The sequence below is a fragment of the Poecile atricapillus genome, chromosome 19, assembly GCF_030490865.1.
Source record: "Poecile atricapillus isolate bPoeAtr1 chromosome 19, bPoeAtr1.hap1, whole genome shotgun sequence".
NCBI classification, from domain to species: Eukaryota; Metazoa; Chordata; class Aves; order Passeriformes; family Paridae; genus Poecile; species Poecile atricapillus.
The window spans coordinates 1,817,255-1,844,810 of record NC_081267.1 but is presented as its reverse complement, the minus strand read 5'-3'; the positions used below and the strand labels follow the sequence as shown (position 1 = coordinate 1,844,810).

Below are 27,556 nucleotides of genomic sequence, written 5' to 3'. Positions count from 1 at the left end.
GCTTCATCCCCCCTTGGAAAATTCAAGTTCGGCAGAGACCTGGTGATCCATGTTCCCTGTGATCCATGCTGGGAAGACACCTGTACCTTTTCCTGCCTATGGCAATGACATGATGTGGGATCAAAAAACATGAGTTTCTGGCCATGGCCCTTTCGTTATATTCAATCCCATCTCAGGTCAATGCCAGAGGCAGGTGTTGGGGGTTAGGTGTCTTTTTTTTTTTTCATTCCGGATTTCCCATGGAATTTTTACCCATTAGTTGTGGGGACAACCTAACTGTGGGTACTTGGTGGGTGATTGACAAAAGGCAAAGAGTTTGGCCAGGCCCAGGGGGTTGGAAGGGGGCAGGAAAAAGGAGGGTGGGGACAGTTTGGCGGGCTTTTCTTAAGCTTCGGAGAAGGACACTTTGGGCACTGAGCTGTTGGGGTGGGGAGAAGGGAATTTTGCCATCACCCAGATGGAGCTGCTGCTGCTTCTCCTTCTTCCCTCTTTGTTGGTGGCCTCACACTCCCTGTCCTGCCAGGACATGTGGCAGTGCCAGGCACCGCCGTGGAGCTGCTGATCCACCTCAGCCAACAGCCCAGGATCTCAGCTCGTCCCTGCTGTTCCGGCTGAGTGTTCCTCAGAGCCCTGCAGGAGCACCGGGACTGACTGCCCGAGGGGGTTTGTGAAACAAAGCCTCTCCTCCATCCCATCTCAGCCGAGAAAGCTGTCCCGGGGTCCCTGGTTCTGTGTTCTTGTTATTGCTGTAGTTATTGTTTGTTTGTTTGCCTGGTTATAAATACTAATAAAGAACTGTTTTTCCTATCCCCAGATCTCTGCCTAAAAGCCCCTTGATTTCAAAATTATAATAATTCGGGGGGAGGGGGTTTACATTCTTTCATTCCAAGGGAGGCTCCTGCCCTCCCCAGCAGACACCTGTCTTCTAGAACCAAGACACTGGTTTTAGTCAGAAGCATCAGTGACCAGAAGTTGTATTTCTTTTGGTTTGGTCACATCTTTGTTCCTTCTCAGTGTTCAGGCTGGGCTGTGGGGTGTCCTCATTTGCTGCATTTTCTGAGTTCCTCTTGGATCCCTTGAGCAGTAGGTTGTGCCCTCTGAGGATCCTTTGTGCTCCTTGGTGACCCCGGAGAACCTTCCAGGCAGTTTTTGGGGAAGCTGCTGTTGTGATGTCACAGGAACGTTGCCGTGTCCTTGTGGTGTTCCCGTTGCTGTGGGGCACAGAGGCCTCAGTGTCAGAGCGGCTCTGGGCGCCTGCTCATTGCCTGAGGATCCTCCTGCCCGAGGCATTCTCAGCAGCCAGCCCAGCCCCTGACGGGTGTCCTTCTGACCTGGCAGGGGGACAGACAGTCTGCAGATGTGTGCAGCACAGCCAAAATGATCCAGCAAGTGGTTGCTGCAGTTTGCAGTCTGGACTCTGTGGCTTCTTATGGGTATTTTTTAACCCACTGGGCCCCTAAGTCGAGGATTTCCCCAGGTGCACCATATGTGCCTTTGGGATTGCTGTGGGCTTTCTGTTCTTCCTTTGGAATGGAGTTGATTTTGAAAGAAAATTGCGATTAAGATGCCATTTATTTGGGAAAGCTCCTGGCAGCAGCTTCTTAAAGAAGGCATTGTTTGTAGCCAGCAGGGTGTGCACAGCATTTGGAATGGAGCCTGGGGGGGTTCTGTTCCCCAAGAGGAGAGTCTGTGGCAGCAGATCCTGGCATTCCCTCTGTTTGCTCATCCAGCCAAAAAATGGACACAGCCTTGTATTTTGTGCTGTTCTCTTGCTTGCTGTGTGATCCAAAAGGACTGTGGCTCCAGGAGGGAAGTTGTGAAAGTAAAATACATTGACTTGTTGTGTGGGATTTTCCAGCACAGGCAGCTTTTTCTCCTAACAGCATCTGGTTCAGGTGAAGGTCCCCTCACACAGGGATACTGAGAAGCTCCTACTTCAGTGAGCAGGAAAGGAACCTTTGGTGTTCAGAGATCCCAGTTTTTCCCTTTCAACACCAGTATGAGCCCAGTAAGCTCCAGTATGATCCTTTTCACATGGCAGCACTCCCAGGATGGTCCCAGTTGCCTCTGGCTAGATCAACCCAGTCATCCCAGTATGATGCCATTGGCTCCCAGCATGCTCCCAGTTGCTCCCAGTCACCCCAGGATGGGGAATGATGTGCATGGTGTGTTCCCAGTCACCCTCAGATACTCCCAATATGAGTCCAGTCACTCCCAGTATGATCCAAAATTGGATTGCTGGGAGGCCTCATGGAATCATGGAGATCATTGTGACACTCTAGGGCCCCATGGAACCGTGGTGACACCAGGTTGGCTGGGAGTGTTGATGTGCTGCAGGGTAGGAGGGCTCTGCACAGGGACCTGGACAGGCTGGATCCAGGGCCCAAACCCAACAAGGTGAGGTTTAACAAGTCCAAGTTCCAGGTCCTGCACTTTGGCCCCAACAACCCCTGCAGTGCTACAGGCTGGGGACAGAGTGGCTGGACAGCAGCCAGGCAGAAAGGGACCTGGGGCACTGATGGACAGCAGGCTGGGCATGAGCCAGCAGTGTGCCCAGGTGGCCAAGAAGGCCAATGGCTCCTGGCCTGGATCAGGAACAGTGTGGCCAGCAGGAGCAGGGCAGGGATTCCTCCCCTGTGCTTGGCACTGGTTGGGCAGCACCTCGAGTGCTGTGTCCAGTTCTGGGCCCCCAATTTAGGAAGGACATGGATGGGCTGGAGCATGTCCAGAGAAGGGCAACAAGGCTGGTGAGGGGTCTGGAGCACAAGTCCTGTAAGTGATAGTAAAAGGTCTCAAAATCTTAGAAAATTCAGGGACTTAGAAAGAAAGTTAGGTTTGGAAAGGCCTTGGAAAAGTAGGCCCTGGGAAATGTTAGGCCTTGTATTTGCTAAAGATCAGGTCAAACTGCACTTGTGTAATCAGTAGATGAAAAATTATACAATTGTTAGATATGATTGGATATAATTATTGTTTAAAGAACATGAGGAACAATGTTAGGGGGCTGAGGGGATCACGAGAAATCCATGCTTGGGTAAAAACAATGCATACAATAGAACAATGTAAGTTTAATAATTAATATGTGAGTTACATAATGATAGAGTATAAAACATGTTCGGTTCAAAACCAAGATGGGTCAGATTTGGGTCTGTGTACCCCTGACACCCAGATCTCTTAATAAAGCACCTGCATATAATCATTCGTGATTATGTGTGTTCCTGAACTCTAACCATTTCATCAGATTTTCCTGGAATTTTGTGAGATATTTGTGGGATTTTTGTGGAATTTTGTGGGATATTGAGGAGACTTGAAAAATTTTGAGGTATTTTTCTTGGATTTTGTGGAAATTTGTAAAGATTTCTGGGATGTTTTTGGAATTTGGTAGGGTTTTGAGAAAATTTAGGGAATTTTGTAGGATGTTTCTAAAACTTTTAGGGATTTTTCTTGAATTTTGTGGGATATTGAGGAGATTTTGTGGGAAGTTTCTGGAATTTTGTGCAATTTTTTTTGAATGTTGGAGCAGTTGTGGAGATTTTGTGGGATGTTTCTGGAATTCTGTGGGATTTTTGTGGAATTTTGTGTGATTTTGAGAAAACATGAAGAATTTTGAGGGGTTTTTCTAGATTATGTAGAAATTTGTCAAGATTATGTGGGATGTTTCTGGAATTTGATAGGGTTTTAGGAAGATTTAGGGGTTTTTTTGATTTTTCAGCAATTTCATGGGATTTTGCTAGAATTTTATGGAATTTTGAGAAAATTTAAATAATTTTGAGGGATTTTTCTTGAATTTTGTGGGATATTGGGAAAATTTAAAGAATTTTGTGGGATGTTTCTGGAATTTTGTGAGATTTTTTTTTTAATTTTGTGGGATTTTGAGGCAACGTGAAGAATTTTGAGGTATTTTTCTAGGTTGTGTGGAAATTTATCATGATTTTGTGAGATGTTTCTGGAATTTTTTGGGGTTTCTGGAATTTTGTGGGATTTTTGTGGAATTTTGTGAGATTTTTGTAGAATTATGAAGGATTTTGAGGAGACATGAAGAATTTTGAGGTATTTTTCTAGATTATGTAGAAATTGTAAAGATTTTGTGGGATGTTTCTGGAATTTCGTAGGGTTTTGAGAAGATTTAGGGAATTTTTTGGGACGTTTCTAGAATTTTGTGGGATGTTTCTGGAATTTTGTGGAATTTTCGTGGAATTTTGTGGGATTTTTCTGGAATTTTTTTCTGGTATTTTTGTGGAATTTTGTGGGATTTTGAGGAGACATGAAGAATTTTGAGGGATTTTTCTAAGATTGTGTGGAAATTGGAGGAGATTTTTTGGGCTGTTTTTGGAATTTGGCAGGGTTTTTACAAGATTTACCAAATTTTGTGGGATTTTTCTGCAATTTGTAGGTTTGTTTTTTTTTTTTTTTTTGAATGTTGTGGAATTTTCTGGGATTTTGTGGAATTTTGACAAGACTTGAAGAATTTTGAAAATTTTTCTTTGATTTTGTGGAAATTTGTGGAGATTTTGTGGGACGTTTCTGGAATTTGGTAGGGTTTTGAGAAGATTTAGGGAATTTTGTGGGATGTTTGTGGAATTTTGTGGGATATTGAGGAGACTTATAGAATTTTGAGGGATTTTTCTTGAATTTTGTAGAAATTTGTGGAATTTTGTGGGATGTTTGTGGAATTTTGTGGGATTTTTCTGGAATTTTGTGGGACTTCGTGGAATTTTGTGGATTTCTGTGGAATTTTGTGGAATTTTGAGGGATTTTTCTAAGTGTGGAAATTGGAGGAGATTTTGTGGGATGTTTCTGGAATTTGGTGGGGTTTTGAGAAGATTTAGGGAATTTTGTGAGATTTTTCTGGAATTTTGTGGGGATTTTCAAAAATTTTGAGGGATTTTTCTTAGATTTTATGGAAATTAGAGATTTTTTTTGATGTTTGTGGAATTGTGTGGGATGTTTGTGGAATTTTGTCGGATTTCTTGGAGATTATTTAGGGAATTTTTCTGGATTTTTCTGGAATTCTTTGGTATTTTTGTGGAATTTTGTGTGATTTTTGTGGAATTTTGCGGGATTTTGAGGAGACTTGAAGAATTTTGAGGGATTTTTCTTAGATTGTGTGAAAATTGGAGGAGATTTTTTGGGCTGTTTTTGGAATTTGGTAGGGTTTTGGCAAGATTTACCGAATTTTGTGAGATTTTTCTGGAATTTTCTAGGATTTTTTTGAATGTTGTGGAATTTTCTGGGATTCTCTGGGATTGTGAGAAGACTTGAAGAACTTTGAAAGGTTTTTCTTAGATTTTGTGGAAATTTGTGGAGATTTTGTGAGACCTTTCTGGAATTTGGTAGGGTTTTAAGAAGATTTAGGAAATTTTTTTGGATTTTTCTGGAATTTTGTGGGATATTTGTGGAATTTTGTGGGATGTTGATGACACTTGAAGAATTTTGAGGGGTTTTTCTCAGATTTTGTAGAAGTTTGTGGAGATTTTGTGGGATATTTCGGGATTTGGTAGGGTTTTGAGAAGATTCAAGAGAATCTGCGGGAATTTTTTTGAATTTTGAGGACACATGAAGAATTTTGTGGGGTTTTGGAGCTGCGCCTACAACTCCCGTGATGCTCCGCGGCCCCATTAAACCGTATTATACCGGCGCCTACAACTCCCATCATCCCCCGCGGCCCATAGATTCCCTGTTACAGCCCCCCAAGTGCCCGCCCGGACCCCGAAGGGCCCCCAGATTCCCCTCCCTGACCTCCAAGTGCCCCCCTGGACCCCCAAGTGCTGCTCCGGACCCCGAATTGTCCCACAGAATCCCTAAGTGCCCCTCCAAGTGCCCACCCGGCTCCCCCAAGTGTCCTCCAGACCCCCAAGTTCTTTCTAAATTCCCTTTCCAGACCCAAAACTGCCCCAAATGTTCCCCAGAAAAGTTTCCATGGAGCCCAAAGTGGCCCCTTTTACCCTGTCTGAGAATAATTTCTAAATTATGATTAACGGGCTAAAAAGAGGAGCAATTGGCATAAAGAGGGAGAAATAGGGTCAGTTAATTAATGAAGGCAATTGTGGTACTTAGAACCAGAGAACAATAATGTTTTTTGCTCCTGAAAATGTATCAATTCTTTTATATAAATGCATAAACATGGCTATAAGAATACAGAATAATATTATTATAAATAGTAAAATTTTATTTTTATAAATTAATTAGATTTTAATGATAAAGAAAAATTGATAAATGTTTTCAATGCTTTGGGATGTCAGTCCCAGGTGGGCGATGTCAGACATGCTGAGGCTCGGGGTGAGGAGCAGGTTGTCCAAACAGGGGCAGCCCACAAGGGGCTCATTCTTCTCTGTGACCAGACCTCCTAAGGAGACATTCAGCATCAGGATTGTAAAGAGTAAATCCTGACCTCCTGATCAGTACACAAAGATGTTTTACAGTTTGAACAGTAGAATGTTGTCACCGTAAGGTGCCTTCTTTGTTAATAGAGCTCATGTTGTGTCATGTTTGGTAAATACCAGTGTTGTTGTACCAGCCTTGTTAATGCCACCTGCCCTTGTCTATTGCCTCTGCTGCTCCTGGCACCCCCCAATGGCACCGATGACAGCACCCCGTGTGTAGATGAGCCCAACTCCCACCCAGGAGAAGTGGGATTAACATCTAAAGACCCCTAGAATCAGTGAGCTATGGCACAAACCAGACTCGAAACTACACTGAGGAGCAAGGGAGAACATTGGGCAACTGACTGATGTTCTGGACTTTATCACCATAACTAAACAACATTTGCTCTCCACGACTACCCAAGATTTAAAGTAAACCATAATCCTTCTAGAGACTCTACTGAAGACAGAATCCCCATCTCTGCCCTGTGGTAAAGCTGAACATCTCCTCCTCTGGGTCATCCATCGGGAGCAGCATTGAGCTCCCCCACCCAGAGCTGCCCTCAATAAAGGCATTAAAAAGGAGCTGCTCTCCTTGCCTGTTCTTTTCAGAAGGACTGACCCATGGCAGAGAGACCCACGCTGCAGCACTGTGAGGGGGCTGTTCCCCATGGGATGGACTCAGCTTGGAGAAGTTCCTGGAGAAGTCTCCGGTGGCAGAGAGCCCAGGGTGCAGCAGGGGAACGACTCCTGTCCCTGAGCAGGGGGAAAAGCCCCGGGGGATGGAGTGACCATGGCCCCATTCCCTGTGTCCCTGCACTGCCGGGGGAGGAGGCACAGCTGGGAGGAGGGAGGGGTAGGGGGAAACTGGTTTTAAGGGTCTTCATTTACTTCTCCTGATCCTGCTCTGAGTTTTTGGAGTTTTCTGACAGAAATCTCTCTCCTCCCCCACTCATCCACAGGAATTTGGGGCAATTTTCCCTTTTTGGGGGAAATACGAGCGATGCACTGATGCTTCTAATTAGCGCTGGGAGAAGTGAGTCTCCAGGGCTTCCCCCTGAGCCGGAGACACCGAACACCCAGGGCTGGGAAAGGTGGGCCGGGAGCTGCGGAGAACTTTGTTTGTGTTGGGAGCTCAATGGCGGCTCGGGCCGGGCCCGTTCCAGGGCTGTTCCTCATCCCCGCCCTTCCCCTCACACAGCCCGGGGGGCCCTGAGGGCACGGGGCGGGGCTGTGCCGTGTGCAGAGCCCGCTGCTGGCTGCGATTGGCTGCTGCTGCCGTCACTCGTGGTTCTGACGCGCGCTGATTGGGCAGAGCGGGGACAAGCCCGGCCCCGCTGGCGCCCCCAGGGCGGCCGTGGGGCAGGAGAGCCGCCATTGCCGGAGCGTCTGTGCGGGCCCGGGAGTGGCGGCAGCGGCCGGAGCCCGGTGAGGCGGCGGCGGAGCTCGGAGGCGGCCCCGGCCATCGCAGGTGGGAGCCGCGCTCGGTTCTGCGGCGGCTCGGGGCTCGCTGCGGGCCCGGGAGGGGGCGGCAGGGGGCTGTGGCGGGTGGCTTGTGCCGTGGCCGGCCCGTGTTGGCCCTGGCGTGAGGGCGCTGCGGGAGCGGCTGCCCGCGGTCTCCTTCCCGCTGCGGCCTCGGCAGGAGCCGGTGCCGGAGCAGCGCTGGCTCGTCCCGGTTCGTGTCGGTAGCCCGGAGGTGGCTGCGCTGTGCCCGGGGCTGGGCGGGAAAATTCCCGGCGCCAGAGGTTTGTATGGCCAAAGGAGCCAGAGGAGTGGTGTGAAAGTGACTTTATTGCTGCCCAAAGGGAGAGGCCATGGGGCATTTGCCGTGCGCTCTCTCCAGTTGCTGGAGGACGCGGCCTCGTTTTTGTCCTCATTTCCCGGCCGCGTGTCCCTGTCCCTTTCCCCACTGGCGGAGGTGCTTGGAAGGTTCAGACTTCCCGATCCGCCTCCTGCATGTCCCGGTTAATATGTACCCACCACTTTTGTAGAGCATCCGATATTGATGGCTCTGTTAAGTCTTTGTTCTTCTGGAAGTTCAGGAATTTAGCGGGACTTTGTCAGAGCAGCGGTCCTTGTCAATTAGTAACATTTTCTGAAACTGATGCTTTCTCCCATTGCTTCCTTATGTACAAATCCATATCTGCAAGCAGATTCACTCACTGATTCTGTTTTTTCTTCCTGGCTGTTCTTTGTTTTTGGGATTGCTCTCAGTGCCCTCATTCGCTGTCCTTTTGTAGCCGTTTGTGGCTCAGGAGGCCTGGCTGCCCCCTGCATCCCCTTGCTCAGCTGCTGAATGAGCTGCACTCAGCAAGGTGTCCTGCATGGTGAAAAGATGAGAGTTGCTGTAGAACATAAGAGGAGAAAGTGCATTCGTTTAACCCATGGTCTGCCAGGGAAACATGGAGATGTGTTCTATTCCCATCTGTTCCATGTTTGGACCAGTACACGGGCTGCTTTCTTATTTCCTTGTTATCTGTTTCACCTCTTTTCCTTTGTGATCTATTTGCCAACAGCAGTTTGAGTCATTTAACTTTCCACAAGCTGTCTCTTTTTTTTTGCTTAAAGATAATCTGACTCCATCCCATGATGAAATGTTGTGTTCCTCATCTGAGTGGATTGGTTGGGAAGAAAGTCAGGAACAGGTTGGGTATTAGTTTGAGGACATCCTGTAATCTAAATATGCCATGGAAATGATAAATGGGTTCTCTGGCTCCTGATATGAATTTGTCAGGGTTCCCAGGGGCTGGTCCGTGGTGTTGCAGGATTTGTTCTGGTGGCCGTTCATCTTTTCCCCATTTTTGAATGCTCCCTCCAGCCAGGGCTCCATCAATTTTTGGCTTTTCTCTAATTAAATCAGCTCATACTTGGATTCCCAACTGATTTCCCTTGGGGTAACAAAAACCCCAGTGCTCTAATTCACCCTATATAACACAGAAAGTGAGAGCACAAGTTAAGGTGGGGACTGGGATGATTCCCGCCCATTTTTTATAGTGAAGTTTTCACAACAATCTCCATTTGCTGTTTTCCTTTGCAGCTTAACCAATTTCTGTGTCAGTCAGATATCCTCACCATGGGCTCTGCCTTTAGCTGTGCAAATTCCATCTGTGCCAGCAGGCAGAGCTTGGGGTGAGGGGCAGAGGAATTCAGCCCAATTCCTCCCCCAGGCAGGAAGACCCTGGTACATTGTCCAGGCTTTGCCCCAGAGGTGTTAATTTGCATTTCTAAAGCTCCTCTCCTGGCTGCCTGGAATGAGGCTTCTCTTCCTGGGGAGCCATGGGATGACTCACATGAAGGGCTCCCTCCCCCATCTGCTTTTTTTTTTTTTTTTTTTTTTTTTTTTTTTTTTTTTTTTAACAATTTTTTATTAACTCTTTCCATTTTAAAGGGCTACCTTTCAAACTCTTCTAGTTTTCAAAATGCAGGTTAAAGGTGAACATGGAAAAACCCATACCATAATTTTGCTATCACTAAGAGCCACGCACAAACATAAAAGCAAAAATTAGAAAGCAATCAAGTATTTTCTTTTACTTCTCCTCTGACTAAAAACTGATTCTCACACCCCTGGCCCAAACAGAACTTACAATATAAAAGTAGAATTATTACGAAAAATTCTTCTAATGGTGTAATCCTTTCACTGAAACTGTGAAAAGCAAAAACTCTCCAACAGTGTCTTTAGAGAAATAAAGCATGACTTGATTCTGAACAGAATCATTTCAACCACACATAGTCTGCATGTGCAGAGAAAATCATTCCATGACATGTGAGTTTTACCAGATGTTTCCTAAACTTTATACAGTCTGAACCTATAGAAATCCATGGGTTTAATATTCATTGCTTTCAAGTTGTGGAGCCCTTAGTGTTTGGTTTCCTGTTGCACCCGATTTCTGTGCCTCTGATGTGAATTAGGTCTGCATTCCTGGATTTCCTGCTCAGCCTTTTCCAGACCAGGTGTCTCCAGCTGTGCCTGGGGCAGTGTCTGGGGTAGATGTTGGTTGATGTTTGCTGCTGGGCCTTGATGTTTTGTTGATGGTCGTTTTCTTTGTGGGAATAATTTCTGCTATTCCCAGTCTATTGAGATGTTAAGCTCATCTCTGCTGAGTGGTGGAACATCCCTTAAAAGAAAAACCCTTTAAAATTCCTTTCCCCAAGGCAAATGCAAACCAAGCCTGACTGGAGAATTCAAATAAAAAATAATTTTACACTTGGTCTATTTTCCAATACTCTAATCCCAGCCAGCCCAGAGTGTAATTGAGAGCCAGAGTGGAATTCTCAAGGTGCCTTCCCCAGCAGCTGTGGCGAGGGCAGGCACAGAAAGCCCTGAAGCTCCAGCAGTGCCAGCCAGGATTGTCCCGCAGGGGCTGGAGATGCCAAAGGAGGGTGCCCAGGCCGAGGATTTGAGCAGAGGATCTGTGGGCAGGCCCAGGGGCTTCCCCCGCTGGGGAGCCCTGGCTGCTGCTGCCTTGCCTTCAGTGCAGGCTCGGGGGCGGCCTCCCATCCTCCTGCTGCAGCCGGGAAATCCAAATCTCCGGGGCTTCAGAGCCCTTGAGCCGAGGCTGAGGGGTCCCCCCGTGTTCAGCTGTGCTGGGGCTGTTTCTGTGCTCAGGGACATTTGGAATGGGCCGTGCCACTTGGCCACCAGAGCTGCTTCTTTCCACTGCTTCGGCAGGACCCGATGTCCTGGTTGGGTGTGTCGTAGTAGAGATGGACAATGACACCTGTTTCTTCTTCCATCACAGCCAAAGCTTTATTGCACACAGCTTATATTTACATGGTTATCAGAAGGCACCGTGCTTAATTCCAGTTGGTTGGGAACTCAGTTCACTGGTTGGTAATGGTGAGTGTACACGTCAATCCAAACTTTTCTCAATGTAAACAATGTTTACATACTTTTTCTACTGATTCTTATGGTACAGATCCCTTGTTACTACAGGTGCACTTGTTCTTCTCCCCAAGAATAGTTTTTTATGCTAAAAAACTTTTCATTCTCAAGATGTTTTTGCATGGGAACTTATCAGGCTAGCTGCTAGCTACACTTAGCTGAAGTAACAAATCCTAAACCATGATTTTACAAGTCCTTTCTTTTGTAAGGTTTTACCTTTATGTGACAGGGTGTTGTGGACAGCAAAGTCCAAAGGTGGGTGTGTCTCAAATCTCTCCCAGCCCCGGTCGGGATCTCTCTCAATTCAATGCAGGCATGGGTTTCTTCCCAGCCCCCTCTCTTGGCTGTTCAAACAGGAGGCTGGGTTAAACCCTTCCCCTGTCCTCAATTCTAAATCCTCCTGTGCCACTGAACAAGTTTCATACTGCAGTCACCGAGCTCGGCTCATCCATTTAGGGGCTCTGTTGGGGTGCATGGGAAAAGGTGAGGAGGGGTCCCCGGGGGTCGTGTCCCCCCCCTGGGAGCGCCTGTGACTCCCCCATGTTCCCCCCATGCCGGGCTCACCCCCTTTTGTCTCTGCCAGAGCTCCTGACCCAGCTCCTGCTGTGCCCTGGGAGGGGCTTTGGGGAGCCCCCCTGGGACCCCCTTGGATCCCCATTCCTGGGCCCTGGGACCCCCCCGCATCTCCTTCCCCAGCTCCGGGACCCCCTGCACCCCCTTCTCCTGCACCAACAGCGCCCTGCACCCCCTTTCCCGGGGATCCTCCCCTGCCAGCCCCTGGATCCCCCGGTTCCGTCAGCCCGGGGACCCCCGGAGCCCCATTCCCGGCCATCCCGGGGCACCGCACCCCCAGGCCTCCCTTTCCAGGGAAAGCCGAGCTGGGCACGGGGCTCTCCAGCCGCTCTGGGATTTCTGATCACCCAAAGGAGAGGCAGAGAGCAGCAGAGAGAGGGAGAAGGAGATTGGGAATCGGGGCTCGGGCTCCCAGCGCCCGCTCCTGCTCCGCCGGGGCTGGGGAGCCGCAGCCGCAGGAAAAATGGGATCCGCGGATCCCGGGGCTTCCCCCGCTTTGGGCCGAGGCCGGCGGGTTCCAGGCAGAGTTTGAGCGCAGGGCCCGGGAGTTGAGCCCAGTTTGTCCCGGGGGTCCCGCAGTGCGCGGCCGAGGAGGGTCCCGGGGGATCCCGGGAGGGGATCCCGGGAGGGGATCCCGGGGAATTCCCTGGAATTGCCCCGTCCCCTCCCCCCGCGCTCCCTCGGGCACTTTCGCTTCCGCCTTGGCCGCCCTGCGCCGCCGGGATCTGCCCGGCGACCGGTGACGTCACTGCAGCCTCGGGCTGCCACTGGCGGGCAGCGAAGAGCGGCGCCAATGGCGGGGCCGGAGGCGGCTCTGGGGGCGGGGCCGGAGGCGGCTCTGGGGGCGGGGCCGGGGCTGAGGGCGGGGCCGCAGCGGAGCAGCGCGGTGGCTCCAGCGCTGGGGCCGGGGGCGCTCCCGGGGGGCGGCGAGAGGTGAGGGGGACCCCCGGCACCGGGACTCTTTGATCGCCCATTCCGGAGCGCCGAGGGGCCCCTAAACCCCCATTCCTGGGCGCCGCCATCCCACCGAACCCCCATTCCCGGCCCTGGGTCCCACCCTGCACCCCCTTATCCGGCACCAGGAACGCCTGCACCCCTTTCCCGGCCATCCCGCCTCCCGCAGCCCCCAGAGCCACCTTCTCCTTGACCCATTTACCCCCCGGACCCCTATTCCTGCCTCTCCCAGCAGCCAGCCCTTCCTTTCCTCAGCACTGAGGACACTCGGGACCCCTATTCCCAGCCATCCCGGCTTTCCCTGCCCTGTCCTGGCAATGGGGACACCCGGGACCCTTGGAGCTCCCTTTCCTGGGTACAGGAACGCCCTGAACTCCAGCCATGCCACATCTAGCCAGCCCCAGCCTCCCCTCTTGTCAGTCCTGGCATCCCCAAATGCCCTTCCCGGCTCTCCCCGTTCCCCCTTTCCTTCAGCCGTGACCTCCCCGATCCCAAATCTCCAAATGTCCCCCCAGTTCTCCTCTCCCTGCGTTCCCTGCACGCGGCGCTGTCGGAGCCCGGCCCGGGCTTCCCGCAGTCCATGTCCATGGGGTCCCTGGCTGGGATTCCCTTCCAGCGCCGCCGCAGCGAGCGGGGCTGGGCGGAGCCGCAGCCGCCGAGGATGGCGGCCGGAGCCGAGCCGGGATATTGGGATAGCCAGAGCTGGGATATTGGGATAGCCAGGGCTGGGATATTGGGATAGCCAGAGCCGGGATCTTGGGATAGGCAGGGCTGGGATATTGGGATAGGCAGGGCTGGGATATTGGGATAGCCAGGGCTGGGATATTGGGATAGCCAGGGCTGGGATATTGGGATAGCCAGGGCTGGGATATTGGGATAGCCAGGGCTGGGATATTGGGATAGCCAGGGCTGGGATAGCCAGGGCTGGGATACTGGGATAGCCAGAGCCGGGATCTTGGGATAGCCAGAGCTGGGATATTGGGATATCCAGGGCTGGGATATTGGGATAGCCAGAGCTGGGATATTGGGATAGCCAGGGCTGGGATCTTGGGATAGCCAGGGCTGGGATCTTGGGATAGCCAGGGCTGGGATCTTGGGATAGCCAGGGCTGGGATCTTGGGATAGCCAGGGCTGGGATCTTGGGATAGCCAGGGCTGGGATCTTGGGATAGCCAGGGCTGGGATCTTGGGATAGCCAGGGCTGGGATATTGGGATAGCCAGGGCTGGGATATTGGGATAGCCAGGGCTGGGATATTGGGATAGCCAGGGCTGGGATATTGGGATAGCCAGGGCTGGGATATTGGGATAGCCAGAGCCGGCACAAGGAGCGGCACCGGCACGGGGCCAGCGGGGAGCTGCAGATGCTGCAGCAGCGGCACAGCCAGAGCGGGGCTGAGCGGGGGGAGCCGGGGCTGGGGGATCTGTGGGGCTGCGATGGCAACTGTGGCACCGCCACGGGGATCCCTGAGATCCAGGCTGAGGGATTAACAAATTCCCTGGCTCACAGCTGCAGGGAATGTCTCCGGAAATATGTCAGATATGGGCGGGAGGCGCTGGAGTGTAAAGGTGGGGAGGACAGAGTTCCCAGGGGATATGGGAATGGGAATGTGGAATCGGGGAGGGTAAAATTTGGGAACATTTGAATTCCCATGGAAATGCCATGGATGGATCTCAGACATCATCCCATTCCCACGGGACCTCCACGGATGGATCCCGCTGCTGTCCCATTCTGTAGATGGATCTCACTGCTATGCCATTCCCATGGAATTCCATGGGCAAATCTTCCTATCCCACTGCCATGGGAGCTCCAATCCAGTTCCCCCCAAACCCATCCTGGGGGACCCCCCATGACCCACCCATCCACCCCAAACTCTTCCTGGGTCCCCCCTCATCCCCCCACAACGGGAATTCCTGGGAGTCCCCCTGTGTCCCCTCCCCCAGGACTTTGGGGGTCCCACCCGACCTGTCCGTGCACCCCCAGATTTCTTCCACAGCCCCCCTGTGATGGTGGAGGGTGGGGGCTGAGTGCTGGTGCCCCCCTGCCTGCAGCAGATCCAGCGGTGAGGGCAGTTCGGGGGGTCCCTCAGCATTTGGGGTCCCTGGGATTTGGGGTGACCCCCCGGGCCCCCCAGGATCTCCCTGAACACGCTGACGCTGCCCGTGGACAGTGAGAAGGTTCAAACCCGGCACGGGGTCCCCAGCACTGCCACCCGCATTGCCCAGGTACCCCCAAACCCCCCAGGACACCCCAACCTCCCCGGGATCCCAAACACATCCCTGGATGCTCCAAAAACTCCCCAAAACTGCAAAACCCCATACAGACATTGAGATGGTTCATACCTGGCATGGGGTCCCCATCTCCATCACCAGCAGGTTCCCCAAAACAGCCTTGGGACCCCCAATTCCACCCCCAGGATCACCCAAATTCCCCCATCAGGATTCCTGTAAACCCCCTTGAGAACCCCAAAAAACAACCGTGGCCCCAAAACCACCCAGAACTTCTGAAAACCCTCAGGAACCCCTCACAAAGGTTTATACCCAGCATTATCCCCCATCACCTTCATTGGCATCACCCAGGTACCCCCAAACCCCTCCCGGGACCCCCAACCCCTCCCGGGACCCCCAACCCCTCCCGGGGCTCCACTGCCGGAACCAACGGGAGTGGTGTTGCCCTTTTAAGAGGAGTTACAGTGGGACCCGACAATACCGGGGGCCCTTAAAGCGGCCATGGTAGAGAGAACCCCCAAAATCCAACCTTGGGGACAAAACATCTCCTACAGGGGCTTGGGGTGGGGACACCCCTAAAAATGTCACTTAAAGCCATCATGATCCCCCCCTCAAAAGAGGTTTGTGGAGCTGCAGCTGCACAAACACCCCAAAATGGGGAAGAAAAAACACCCTGTAGTGGTGGGATCTCCCCAAAAAAACCTGAAAAAGAGAAAAACTCCTCTTCAGATGGGCCTGAAGACCCTGAAAGGCCCTGGAAGAGGGACAAGATCCCCTCCTCTGCTGGGGGCTCCCCGAGCCGGGAACTCTCCCGTTCCTGCACTCGGGGGAGCCCCGAACGACGGCGGCTCCTGGGCTGAGCCCCCCTCAGCCGGGGCTGCGGGGGGAACTGGGGGGGCTGGGACGGGGCTTGGGGGTCCTGGGGTGAACTGGGGGACCCTCAGTGCTCCCACCTCCCCCTGTTCCCCTGTCCCGCCCCGTTCCCATTGTTCTCCCAAACCTCCGCTGCCCCCAGCTCGGTTTGGGGGGGACCCAGCCCTTTCCCATCGTGTTCCGGCCCGGCCCCGCTCACCCGAGGGCTCCGAACCACGCCCAGGGACAGAGGAGGGACAGAGGAGGAGGAAGAGGAGGGACAGAGGAGGAGGAAGAGGAGGAGCAGGAGGAGGAAGAGCTGGAGCAGGCAGAGGAGGCTCCACGTGCGCTCCCCGCTCTCTGGATCTGCAGCTCCTTCGGGACCATCGCCCCCCATCCCGCAGGTGCCCGGGGAGGGGGAGCTCGCCCCAAATACCCCGGGGCTCCCTGGGTTTGGGGTTTTTGGGGGGGATGTTTGGGGATGGCAGGGCTCCAGAGCCGAGCCGCAGATGCCCCTCGGGGGGACCCCGGGGGTCCCCGGGAGGTGTTTTTGGGGGGTCCCGGTGGCGGCAGAGCCCCGGCAAAGGGGCCGGGGGGATGCGGGTCCGGCATGGCCGGGAAAGGGGTTCGGGGCTCCCGGTGCCGGCAGTGGCTGCTCCCAGCATTGCCCGGTTGTTCCACCCGTGTGGCTCCAGTTTCCTCTGCGCCCCAGGATAAGCCAAATCACTCCCAGTCATTCCCTATTAGAGTACATTTTGTCTCCATTTTATCCCATTTTTTCCCCATTTTTATCCAATTTTTCCCCATTTTTATCCTATTTTTTCCCAGGTTTGCTCTATTTTCTCATTTTTATCCCATTTTCATATAATTTTTCCACATTTTTATCCTATTTTTTATTTTTTCCCCACAATTTTACTCATTTTTTTTCCTTCATTTTCCCCTTTTTAATCTCATTTTTCCTCAATTTTTTCTTAATTTTTCTGAATTTTTTTCCTATTTTTTCCTGCATTTTTAGTCAATATTTTCTCCATGTTGTCCTAATTTTTCCCAATTTTTTTCCCGTTTTTAATCTATTTTTTCCCCATTTCCCCATTTTACCCTCTTTTTCCTCTAATTTTTCCCCAGTTTGTTCCCCATCTTCTCTCCTGTTTTCCCCATTTTCTTCTATTTTTCTCCCACTTTCACTTCATTTTTACCATTTTTATTCTCATTTTCCCTTCATTTTTCTCCCAGTTTCCCTCATTTTTTCCCCATTTTTATCCTGGTTTTATCTCATTTTTCCATCATTTTATCCCCATCTTCTTCCATTCCTTTCTCCCATTTTTCCCATTTTTTCCTCCATTGCCATCTCATTTTTCCTTATTTTTATCCCATTTTTTCCCTATTATTTTCCCATTTTGGCTCCAATTTCCCCCATTTTTGCTCCATTTCCACCCTATTTTTCCCTATTTCCCCCTAATCTTCCCCATTTAATTATTCCAAAAAATTAATATTTTGGGGGGGAAAAATAGAAATTTTGGCGGGAAAAAACTGTGCTTTGGGGGCAAAACTCCATGAATTTGAATCACAGCTTTCCCATTATTTTTCCATGATTTTTCCATGATTTCTAGCCAGAAGGAGGAGTGGGATTCATCTGAACATTGTGGAAGCTGGAATAGGACCAGGCCATCTACCTTCCCAAAAATCTGGAGCAGCTCATTTGCAATTCCACCTTTCCCCACTCCCTGGATTCCCAGGTCTGGAAATTCTTCTACAACCTCCCAGGTAGGCAATTCCCAAAATTCCATGGAAAAATGGGATAGGGGGATTTCATCCTGTTTTTTTTCCTGAATTTCCCCATTATTTTCCCCAATTCTTTTCTCTCTTTTTTTTTTTTTTAATTAATTTTCCTGATTTTTCCTGAATTTTTCCCAGTTTTTTCACCATTTTTTTCCTGATTTTTTTGTTTTTCCTGATTTTTCCCTCTTCCCAAAATTTTTTTGTCTTTTCCCCAACTTTTTCTCAAATTTTTCCATAATTTTTCTGGTTTTTCCCATTTTTTTCCCTTGTTTTTCCCATTTTTTTCCTGATTTTCCCCCAATTTTTTTCATTTATTTTCTGATTTTTTTCCCAGATTTTTTCCAGGTTTTATTCCCTTTTTCTTATTTTTTTCCTGATTTTTCACAATTTTTTTCAGAATTTTTTTCACATATTTTTCAATTTTTTTTTCCTGATTTTTCCCTCTGATTTGTCCAAATACTTCCCTTTTTCTCCTAATTTTTCCTGATTTTTTCCTGTTTGTTTCCTTGATATTTCCTAGTTTTTTCCCAATTTTTTTCCCAATTTTACAAAGTTTTTCCCCACTTTCTTTTCCTCATTTTTTTTTTCCTTGATTTTTCCCAATTTTTTCCCAGTCTTCTTCCTCTTTCTTTTCCTGATTTTTCCCTGTTTTTTTCCCAGTTTTTTCCTAAATTTTTTTCTTGATTTTCCCTTAGTTTTTCCTGATTTTTCTCTCTTCTTTTCGCAATTTATTCCTGGTTATTCCCCATTTTTTTGTCACAATTTGTCCCTGATTTTTCCCTGTATTTCCTAATTTCTTTACTGATTTTTCCTGATTTTTTCCAGGTTTCTTCCCTCTCTTTTCTTGATTTTACCCAATATTTGCTCAATATTTTTCCAGATATTCCCCATTTTTTCCTGATTTTTCCTGATTTTTTTTCTTTTTTTTTTTTTATTTTTCTGATTTATTTTCAATTTTTTCCCTTTTTTTTTCTTAAACTTTTCCTTGATTTTTGTGCTTTTTCCTGGTTTAATCCCATTTTTTTCCCTGTTTTTTCCCTTTTCCTTTCCCTAATCTTTCTGGTTTTTCCCAATTGTTTCCTGATTTTTTTTCTTTTTTTTTTTCTCATTTTTCCAGATTTTTTTATCCTTTTCCTGTTTGTTTCCCTGATTTTCCACTGATTCTCTTTTTTTTCCACATTTTTCCTCTGATTTTTTCCAAATTATTTTCCTTATTTTTTTTTCAATTTTTTCTCAAATATTTGTTTTTTCCTTCATTTTTCCAATATTTTTCCCAATTTTTTCCTGATTTTTCCTGATTTTTCCCAGGGTCTTTTCGGCTTCTTTTCCTGATATTTTCCCTGATTTCTCACAATTTTTCACGATTTTTTTCATGTATTTCCCATTTTTTCCTGATTCTTGTCTCTTCCTTTCCCAAATTTTTTCTAGCTCTTTCCCAATTTCTTCTCAAATTTCCCTAGTTTTTATCTGATTTTTCCTGGTTTTTTTCCTATTACTTTCCAGATTTTATTCCTCTTTCTTTTTTGGTTTCCCCCAATTTTTCCAAGTTCTTTCCCAGTTTTTTTCATGATTTCACAAATATTCTTTCCAATTTTCCCTGGTTTTTCATGACTTTTCCTTCTTTTCCTATTTTTTCCTGATTTTCTCCCCATTTTTTCTGACTTTTCCTGATTTTTCCCAGATTTTTTCCACTTTCTTTTCCTGATTTTTCCCCAATTTTTTCACATTTTTTTCCTTGAGTTTTCTCTTTTTTTTCCCAAAATTTTTTCCTGGTTTTCCCCAGTTTTTTGTCAGATTTTCCCCTGTTTTTCCCAAATTTTTCCCAATTTTTTCCTGGTTTTTCCTCAATTTTTTTTTATTTCACCCTGATATTTTTCTGTTTTTTCCCTGAATTTTCCCTTCCGTTTTCCTTTAATTTATCCTGTTTTTTTTTTTTTTTCATTTTTTCCCCAATTTTCCAGTTTCCTTCACACTCCCAGTCTAATCCCAGTCACTCCCAGTATGAGGCCAGTGGCCCCAGTTGCTCCCTGCCAGTTCCAGTATGACCCCAGTAGCCTCCAGTGTGATCCCTGGGACTCCCTGTCTCTCCCAGTATATCCCAGTCAGCCCCAGCACACTCCCAGTCATTCCCAGCTCCTCCCAGTTGCTTTCAGCATGATTCCAGTTGCTCACAGCCACTCCCAGTCAATCCCAGTATGATTCCAGTCACCCTCAGTGGGATCCCAGTCTCAGCCAGCATGGACCCAGCTGCTCCCACTGTGATCCCAGTATGATCCCAGTTGAGTATGATCCCAGAATAGTTGTAATTCTTCCCAGTTCCTACCAGTATGATCCCAGTTGTCCCTGGAATAATCCCAGTCCATCTCTGCATGGTCCCACTCACCCCCAGGTGTCCCCAGTGTGGTTCCAACTGTTCCCAGTATGGTCACAGACACTCCCAGTATATCCCAGCTGCCCCAGTAAGGTTTTAGTTACTTCAGAATGATACCATTCTTTTCCAGTTACTCCCAGTTGTTCCCAGTAAGATCCCAGCTGTTGCCTCAGTCCCCTCAGCATGGTTCCAGTACCTTCCAGTTGATCCCAGTTGCCCCCAGTATAGTCCCAGTCACTTCCACTCGCTCCCAGTTGTCCCCAGCATGGTTCCCGTTGTTCCCAGCGTAATTTCAATTTCCCCAGTATGGTCACTGTCACTCCCAGTATATCCCAGCTGCCCTCAGCATGCTTGTGCTCATTCCCAAGGATTCCCAGTTGTCCCAGTAGGGTTCCAGTTACCCCAGTACAAACCAGTCCCTGCCAGTGCTGCCACTCCTGGGATCCCCCAGCCCTCTCTGTGTTCCCCCCTCCCGCATCTCCCCAGAGGAGCCCCAAGGGCTGGCAGTCCCCAGCCAGGGTCCCCAGCCAGCCCCAGGTTGGATCTGCAGCCCCCAATTTTCCCAGTTTCCCTCTCCTTTTCCCCGGGCCGGGTTCCCCCCGTCCCCAGCGGGTGGGAGCAGCGGAGAGCCCCGCGCTGCCCATCCCGACCTGTCCCGGCTCCATCCCCGCTCCTGCCGTGGGCTGTGAGGGGTTTGGGAACGGGGCACCGAGGGTGTCACTGCTCCTGGGGGAGGAGGAGGAGAGATGGAAGAGGAGGGATGAAGAAGGAGAGAGAGAGGGGATGGAAGTGGCAGAAGAAGGTGGAGTTAGGGAGGAGGAGCGGGAGGAAGAGGAGGGACAAATGAAGATCAGGGAAAGTAGAAGGAACCACTATATCAAGCACTCCCCGAATTCACAGTCCCCCACCCATGGGATCATCATCCCCCATCCCACAGGTGGCCGGGGAGGGGGAGCTTGGCCCAGATATCCTGGGGGGTCCCTGGGTTGGGTTGTTTAGGGGGTATGTTTGGGGAATGAAAAACTCCAAAGCTGAGCGGAAAATGCCCCTTGGGAGCCCTGGTGGCAGCTACTGGCAGAGGCAGCCGGGAGGAGCAGAGCCCTGTGACCCCCAGGACCCCAAAGTGGGGAGCCCAGAGAGGGGGAGTGCCACAATTCACGGGACCCTCAACAGCCTGGAGAGGGGAAGGGGGGACTCCTTGTACTGCCTGCAGCCCGAAGCAGAGAATAAGGGGAGAAGCGACACTGGAACTCCAAAACCCCCCACCATCTCTACGTGTTGAAGTGAAAATGGGGGGAACTCTTCAGATTCCTGGCACTCCCAGCAGCCTGGGGAAGGCAGGAACTGAGTAGGTGAGGAACCCCCAGTGCAAGCATGACCCCCAGCAGCTGAAACAGGGGGGTACCCCCGAACAGCAAAGGGGAGAGACCAGAGATGGGGAACTCCCGGGAGGCATTTTCAGGGCTGAATCTTGGTGTTTGGGAGGTTTTTATGGACCCTAGATGACCGGTGACTTCTAGAGATGGACTTGGGCTGGAGGAACGCCCTAACCCAATGTGCTCATGAACTGTATTTTTCCCCAAACCAGGATTTCCCATTCCCAAACCTTGGCCAGATGGAGAAGGAGGCTGTGAGGAAGAGGAAGATGCACCAGGACACCCAGGCAGGTGAGGAGGAAGTCAGTGCCCCTTTCCCCCTCTCTCCTGCTCCATCTCCCAGCCCAGCATGGCCCCCGGCTGCAGGACAACCCCGCTGCCGACGCCGTCCTGCCGGGGACGCACTGGGGGGATCTCCTTCCCCTTCCCTCTGGCACGGAGGCAAATCCCATCCTCTCCTTGTCCTTCCTCCCCCAGACAAGGAGCTGAGGATGGAGACCAGGGAGGAGAAATCCCCACAGCAGAACCTCATGGAAGAGGCCTTGAGCAGCTCCACAGCGCAGGAGTCAAGCAGGGAGGAAAAGCTTCAGAGATCCCGCAGGAGGAGGGGCTCCAAACCCATCCCAGGGTGCTCTGAGGAGGAAAGACCCACCCTGTACCGGGAAGGCGGCCGGAGATCCAGCCAGGGCTCTGGGCTGGTGGTCCATGAGCAGCTTCAGGATGGGGAGAAGCCCTACAAGTGCTTGGAGTGTGGGAAGAGCTTCCGCCGGAGCACCAAACTGATCTGCCACCAGATGATCCACACTGGGGAATGGGCCTATCAGTGTGGGGAATGTGGGAAGGGCTTCAGCTGCAGCTCCCAACTCATCATCCACCAGCGCATCCACACTGGGGAGAGGCCCTACGAGTGTCCTGAGTGTGGGAAGAGGTTTCGGATCAGCTCCCATCTCCTTGAGCACCAGCGGATTCACACGGATGAGAGGCCCTTCCGCTGCCCTGACTGTGGGGAGGGCTTCAAGTACAACTCCACCCTTGTCACCCACCGGCGCATCCACACTGGGGAGAGGCCCTACGAATGTGGGAAATGTGGGAAGAGCTTCAGAAATAGCTCTAACTTGTCCATCCACCGGCGCATCCACACTGGGGAACGTCCCTATGAGTGTGGGGAATGTGGGATGACCTTCAGCCGGAGGTCCCATCTGACCACCCACCAGATGATCCACACTGGGGAGAGGCCCTACGAGTGTCCTGAGTGTGGGAAGAGGTTTCGGACCAGCTCTGATCTCCTCGTGCACCAGCGGATTCACACGGATGAGAGGCCCTTCCGCTGCCACGACTGCAGGAAGGGCTTCAAGCACAACTCCACCCTTGTCAGGCACCGGCGCATTCACACTGGAGATGGCCCTACAAGTGTCCCCAGTGTGGGAAGAGCTTCACACAGATCTCTAACTTGACCCAACACCAACAGAGACACTGGTAAGGGAAGCCTCTGCCTCGAAGGTTTGGCCCTGTAAGCCCAGGAACAAACTTCACCCTGGGCCCCTCGTGGGGAGGCAGCCCAGGGATTTCTGATTGGGTTTGGGCCCCTGGGGTTTCTCCCTTGCTGTGTTCCCAGTGGTCCCTGACCTTGAACTCCACCCTGGTTCTCAAACCCCATCTCCCTGCCTCTGTTTGGGGCTGTCTCTGGATCTGAGTTTGTTCCTGAGCTGAATAAATGTTTTCCTGAGCAGAATCCCATCTCGTTGGTGTCCCATGCCTGTCCCTGGTAACTGTGGCCTCCGTAGACATGATGTTGCAGCCCCAGAAAGCAAGACCCCACAAAATTGAGACCTGCCCCCAGAGCCCCCCAGAATTCCCTAAAATTCACCCAAGTCCCCCAAAATTCCTTTAATTTCCTTAAAATGCCCTTTTTGTCCCCCTCCAGGACCAGGTGCCTTGGCTGGATCTCAGGGACAGCCCCAGGAATTTGGAGGGGGTCTCTCCTCCCCTGCCACTCCCAAGAACCTGCTGCTTTTGGGAAAAAAAATTTCAAAAATTCTTTGGATTCAAGGAGGAGTTCCCCCATTTTTGACACATTTTTTGGGGGTTCTCCCCCAAATTTTATCCTTTTTTGTTTTTTGGTGGTTTTTTTTCCTATTTTTTGGTGGCTTTGGCATTCTTCAAAGTGGGCTTTCTTTGGAGGGGGTTTCCACAATTTTTTTGAGGGGTCCCTCAGTTTCTTCGAGGGGAATCACCCCCTCCCTCAAGTTTTCCTCTGTCCCCCTTTCCCCAAATATGGGTGGGGGTGGTCTTTTTTTTCTTTTTTTTTTTTTATTTTTACCTTTTTATCCCCTCCCTTTTTTCCCCCTCTTTTTATTTATGTGCACTTAATTTGGGGGTACTGAGGGGCAGGAATTTTGGAGAGGTGTCTCCCAGGGTGCTGGAAAAGTTGGTGGCACTCCCCTCCTCAAAAAAACGGGAAAAATCCTGGGAATTCTGGGATTCCCCTACCCAAAGTGTGAAAAATGTGAAATAAAAAATTTACATTCTCAGCTTTTTGGTGATTTTTTGGGGAAGGAGTTGCAATTTTGGGGGGCTTCTTGGGAGGGGTCACTGGTTTTTTGCAGGGGATCTCCCGAGTTTTGGGGTGGAATATGGGAAATTAGGGGGAATTTGGGGGTTTGGGGGGAAAATTTAGGGTTTTAGGGAGAACTTTGGGTTTCTTAGGGGGAGGATTTGGGGGTTTGGGAAACAAGTTGGGGTTTGGGGGGAAAATTTGGTGGTTTTGGGGGAAATTTGGGGGTCCGGGGAAATTTTGGGGGTTTTGATGAATTCTGGGGTTTTGAGGGGAAATTTGGGTTTGGGAGGGAATTTGGAGTGTTGGGGTGGGATTTTGAGTCTTGGGTGGATTTGGGACTTTGGGGGGAGTATGGGGGTTTTGGGGTTTTTGGGGTGATTTGTGAGGAATTTTGGTATTTTTGTGGAGGAATTTGGTGGTTTTGGGGGGAAATTCAGAGGTCCTGGGGGGGTTCTGATTTTGGGAAGGGGATTTGGGGAGGATTCTTTAGGTTTTGGGGGAATTTCCATTGATGGGGAGGGGTCCTAGTCCCATTGAGAAGGGGCATTTTGGGGAGACCTGAATTTGGGGGGGGGGGTCTCAGGGAGGATTCCCCATTTTGGGGTGGGGTTTGGGGTGGATTTAGGGGGATTTTCCAGCGATGGGGAGGCATCTTGGGGATGGGATTTGGGGAGGGGTCTCATCAGAGCCCCATCCTGAGCTGGAAGCGGGGGGGATGTTGGGAGTGGAATCTGGGGAGGATCTGGGGGGAGATTTTCCAGCCATGGGGAAGGGTCCCGGTCCTGGGGCAGTTCCTGAATTTGGGGAGCAGTCTGGAATTTGGGGGGGGTCTCATTGGGGCAGCAGGAGGGGCTGGAAGCGGGGCACGATGATGGCGAAGCCGCTCTCCAGGGGGGCCGTGGGCAGCTCCTCGGGGGGTGCCGGGGGTCGCGGCCGCAGGCGCTGCAGCAGCGAGGTCAGGAACAGGAACAGCTCTGCCCGCGCCAGCGCCTCCCCCAGGCACAGCCACTGCCCTGTGGGGAGGGGGCGTCAGCACCGCCCCACCCCAAAGGGTCGGGGGTCCCAAAAGGGTCAGGGGTCCCAAAAGGGTCTGGGGGGATCTCTAAAGGGTCCGAGGGTCCCAAAAGGGGCTGGGAGTCTCCAGAGGGTCTGGGGTCCCAAAGGGGCTGGGAGTCCCAAAAGGGGCTGGGGGTTTCAGGGATTGGGGATCCCAAAAGGGCCGAGGGGATTCCAAAGGGTCTGGGGACTCTGGGGGCTACGAGATCCCAAAAGGGTCTGAGCTCCCAAAAGGGTCTGGGCTACCCCAAAAAGGGTCTGGGGGGTCCCTAAAGGGTCTGGGAGCTTTGGGATTGGGGTCCAAAAATGGTCTGGGGGTTTCAGGGGTGGGGGTCCCAAATGGGTCTGGGGTCCCCACCCCGAGGAATTTTTGGGATTCCAAAAGAATGTAGGGCCCCACCACAAAGGAATTTGGGGATTTTTGGGATTCCAGAAGGATTTAGGACCCCACCCCAAGGATTTATGGGATTTTTGGGGTGCCCACTGGCCGAGAAGGGCACAAAGGCTTCGTTGCACTGGAACTGACCCTGCTCGTCCAGGAAGTTCCCAGGGTCAAATTTTGGAGGTTTTTGAAGGATTTGGGGTTGTATAGGACCGAGCTCAGCAGGGGGTAAATGTCTGTGTCCTGTGGGTTCACGTGTGGGGTCATTGGGGTCATTTGGGGTCAGGTGAGGGGTCAGAGTGGTCCTTTAGAGTAATTTGGGGTTATTTGTGGTGATTTGGGTTCATTGGTGTCATTTGGGGTTACTAGGGTGTAAGAGACAGTCTGAAGTTTCCCTCATCTGCCCCACAACCATTGCAAGAACAGAGACCGAGACCCTGAAGACCCCGAGGGAATTTGTGCAGGGGTTCTGGCCTGGTTGAGGTGGAAGCTTGCCAGGTGATGGTTTGCAGGTGTGCTTGTTGTGCTCTCAAGGTACACTGCCTTCATTCCTGCTGCTGAGCAGGGACTTGTAAGGAGCGGCCTGTTCTGTACCTTACACCTGCTTCCCAGAGCAAGGGGGCTCATCACAATAGCCAAGGAATTTCCCCACCTCTTGGCCAGCTGCCCCTTGCTTTGAAACAGACTGTAAAAATGACTTTTCCAAGTTACTTTCTTCAAGAGAGATCTCCCCACAGAAGAAGACACCAGTGACCCCGTCTCGTCTGTTGGTAGCTATAACCCCCTCTTTTCTCTCTTTACATTGGTTCTTTACCCCTCTCTCTCCCTCTCTCTCTCTCTCTCTCCCTCTCATCTATCACATAACCCCTGTTGCTGGCACTAAAATAAAGGTGCATTAGTGCTGTTGTGATTTAAACTGAAATCCCTTGGTGTCCTTTTTGCACTCTGAGATCAAACGAACCTCTCACGACTCCCACTTGTGTTAGGGGATTGTGACACTCGGGAGCGGGGTGACCCAAGGTGCGGCTTAGAGCAAATGCTCCACGGCACAAGGATATTGGTAGGCGCATGGTGGAGACAAGGATGAGGAGGAGATCTCCAGTATGGGTTCCAAAGGCTTTTACTCGGCAAAAATATATACTCTGCTCAGTTTTGGGTGCTTGTCTTACAGCAGCTAGAGAAACTTGCTTTAAGCAAAAAGGTGAGGAAAGAACTAGAATGGACTCCTTTCAAAACCCGGTTGAAATTTTGCAAAAACAATTAGATGAAGAAAGGAATGAGATCCATCTCTTGCCAGTGGCCCAAAGAGAGGAATGGGTTAAAAATTCAAAGAATGCTTACGCACCAAAGAAACAGTGGAGAGGGAAACCCCTCTCATTAATCAAATTTACCCTCAAAAAGAACTAACTGATGAAAAATTGTGGGGAGCACTGCTGTCCTAGCTTGAAACCTTTAATAAAACAGAATATAATCATATCAATGATGAAGATCTTGATTTGCATACAACCACTAAAGAAATCCTGTACACTGCTGCTGAATTGGCTGAGCTGAAAAAGGAGTACGGGCGTCTCCCTCACGAGTCAGAGACAGAACACATACTGCATCTCTCACCGGAGGAGATCAGATTTGACTGACAGAACAAGAAGCCAGTGGGTACTGGGGACATGGGGTCTTCTCAACAGCAGGAGACAGATGTAACCCGTGGTCCCTAACTCAGCACGCAGCTCATTGGGCAGCAGGGCTTCATCCACTGGAAAGGGGAGACCCTGGAGCTATAGTTGGTACTCCTGACCAGCTACTGGAAGACATGCACAAAGCTGCCTGCTTGCAAATGATACATGACAGAAAATTAACTACTGGCTATGAATCACCAATGCAATTACCTGTGAAATGATGACCCCTTTAATTCGAGGCCTTCCAGAATCACATAAACCTACAGCAATTTTCCTTCAAAAAACCATAGCAGCTAGAACTCCTGTTGTTGGCACTAAAATAAAAGTGCACTATTGCTGTGATTTAAGCTGAAATCCCTTTGTGTCCTTTTGCACTGTGAGATCAAACAAATCTCTCATGATTCCCGCCGGTGTTAGTGATCATGACAGAGCCCTCAGCAATCCAGGCAGCAACACAGGCAGGAGAACACAGAGGGCACTTCCTGGCTGGGACAGGGCTTGTGGCTTCAGCAGAAC

The 27,556-nt window shown here is 50.4% G+C and overlaps 1 protein-coding gene across 1 annotated transcript in view; it reads left to right on the top strand.

Moving 5' to 3' along the window:
- Positions 1-27,556, top strand: part of LOC131586388 (zinc finger protein 208-like) — a gene marked incomplete at its 5' end in the record, with an annotated part of 150,206 nt that overhangs the window by 11,218 nt on the left and 111,432 nt on the right. The window contains 2 exons of the mRNA XM_058853220.1: positions 36-51; positions 22,092-22,784. Of these exons, the coding sequence (XP_058709203.1) occupies positions 36-51; positions 22,092-22,784 (709 nt within the window). The remainder of the gene's footprint in view (positions 1-35; positions 52-22,091; positions 22,785-27,556) is intronic.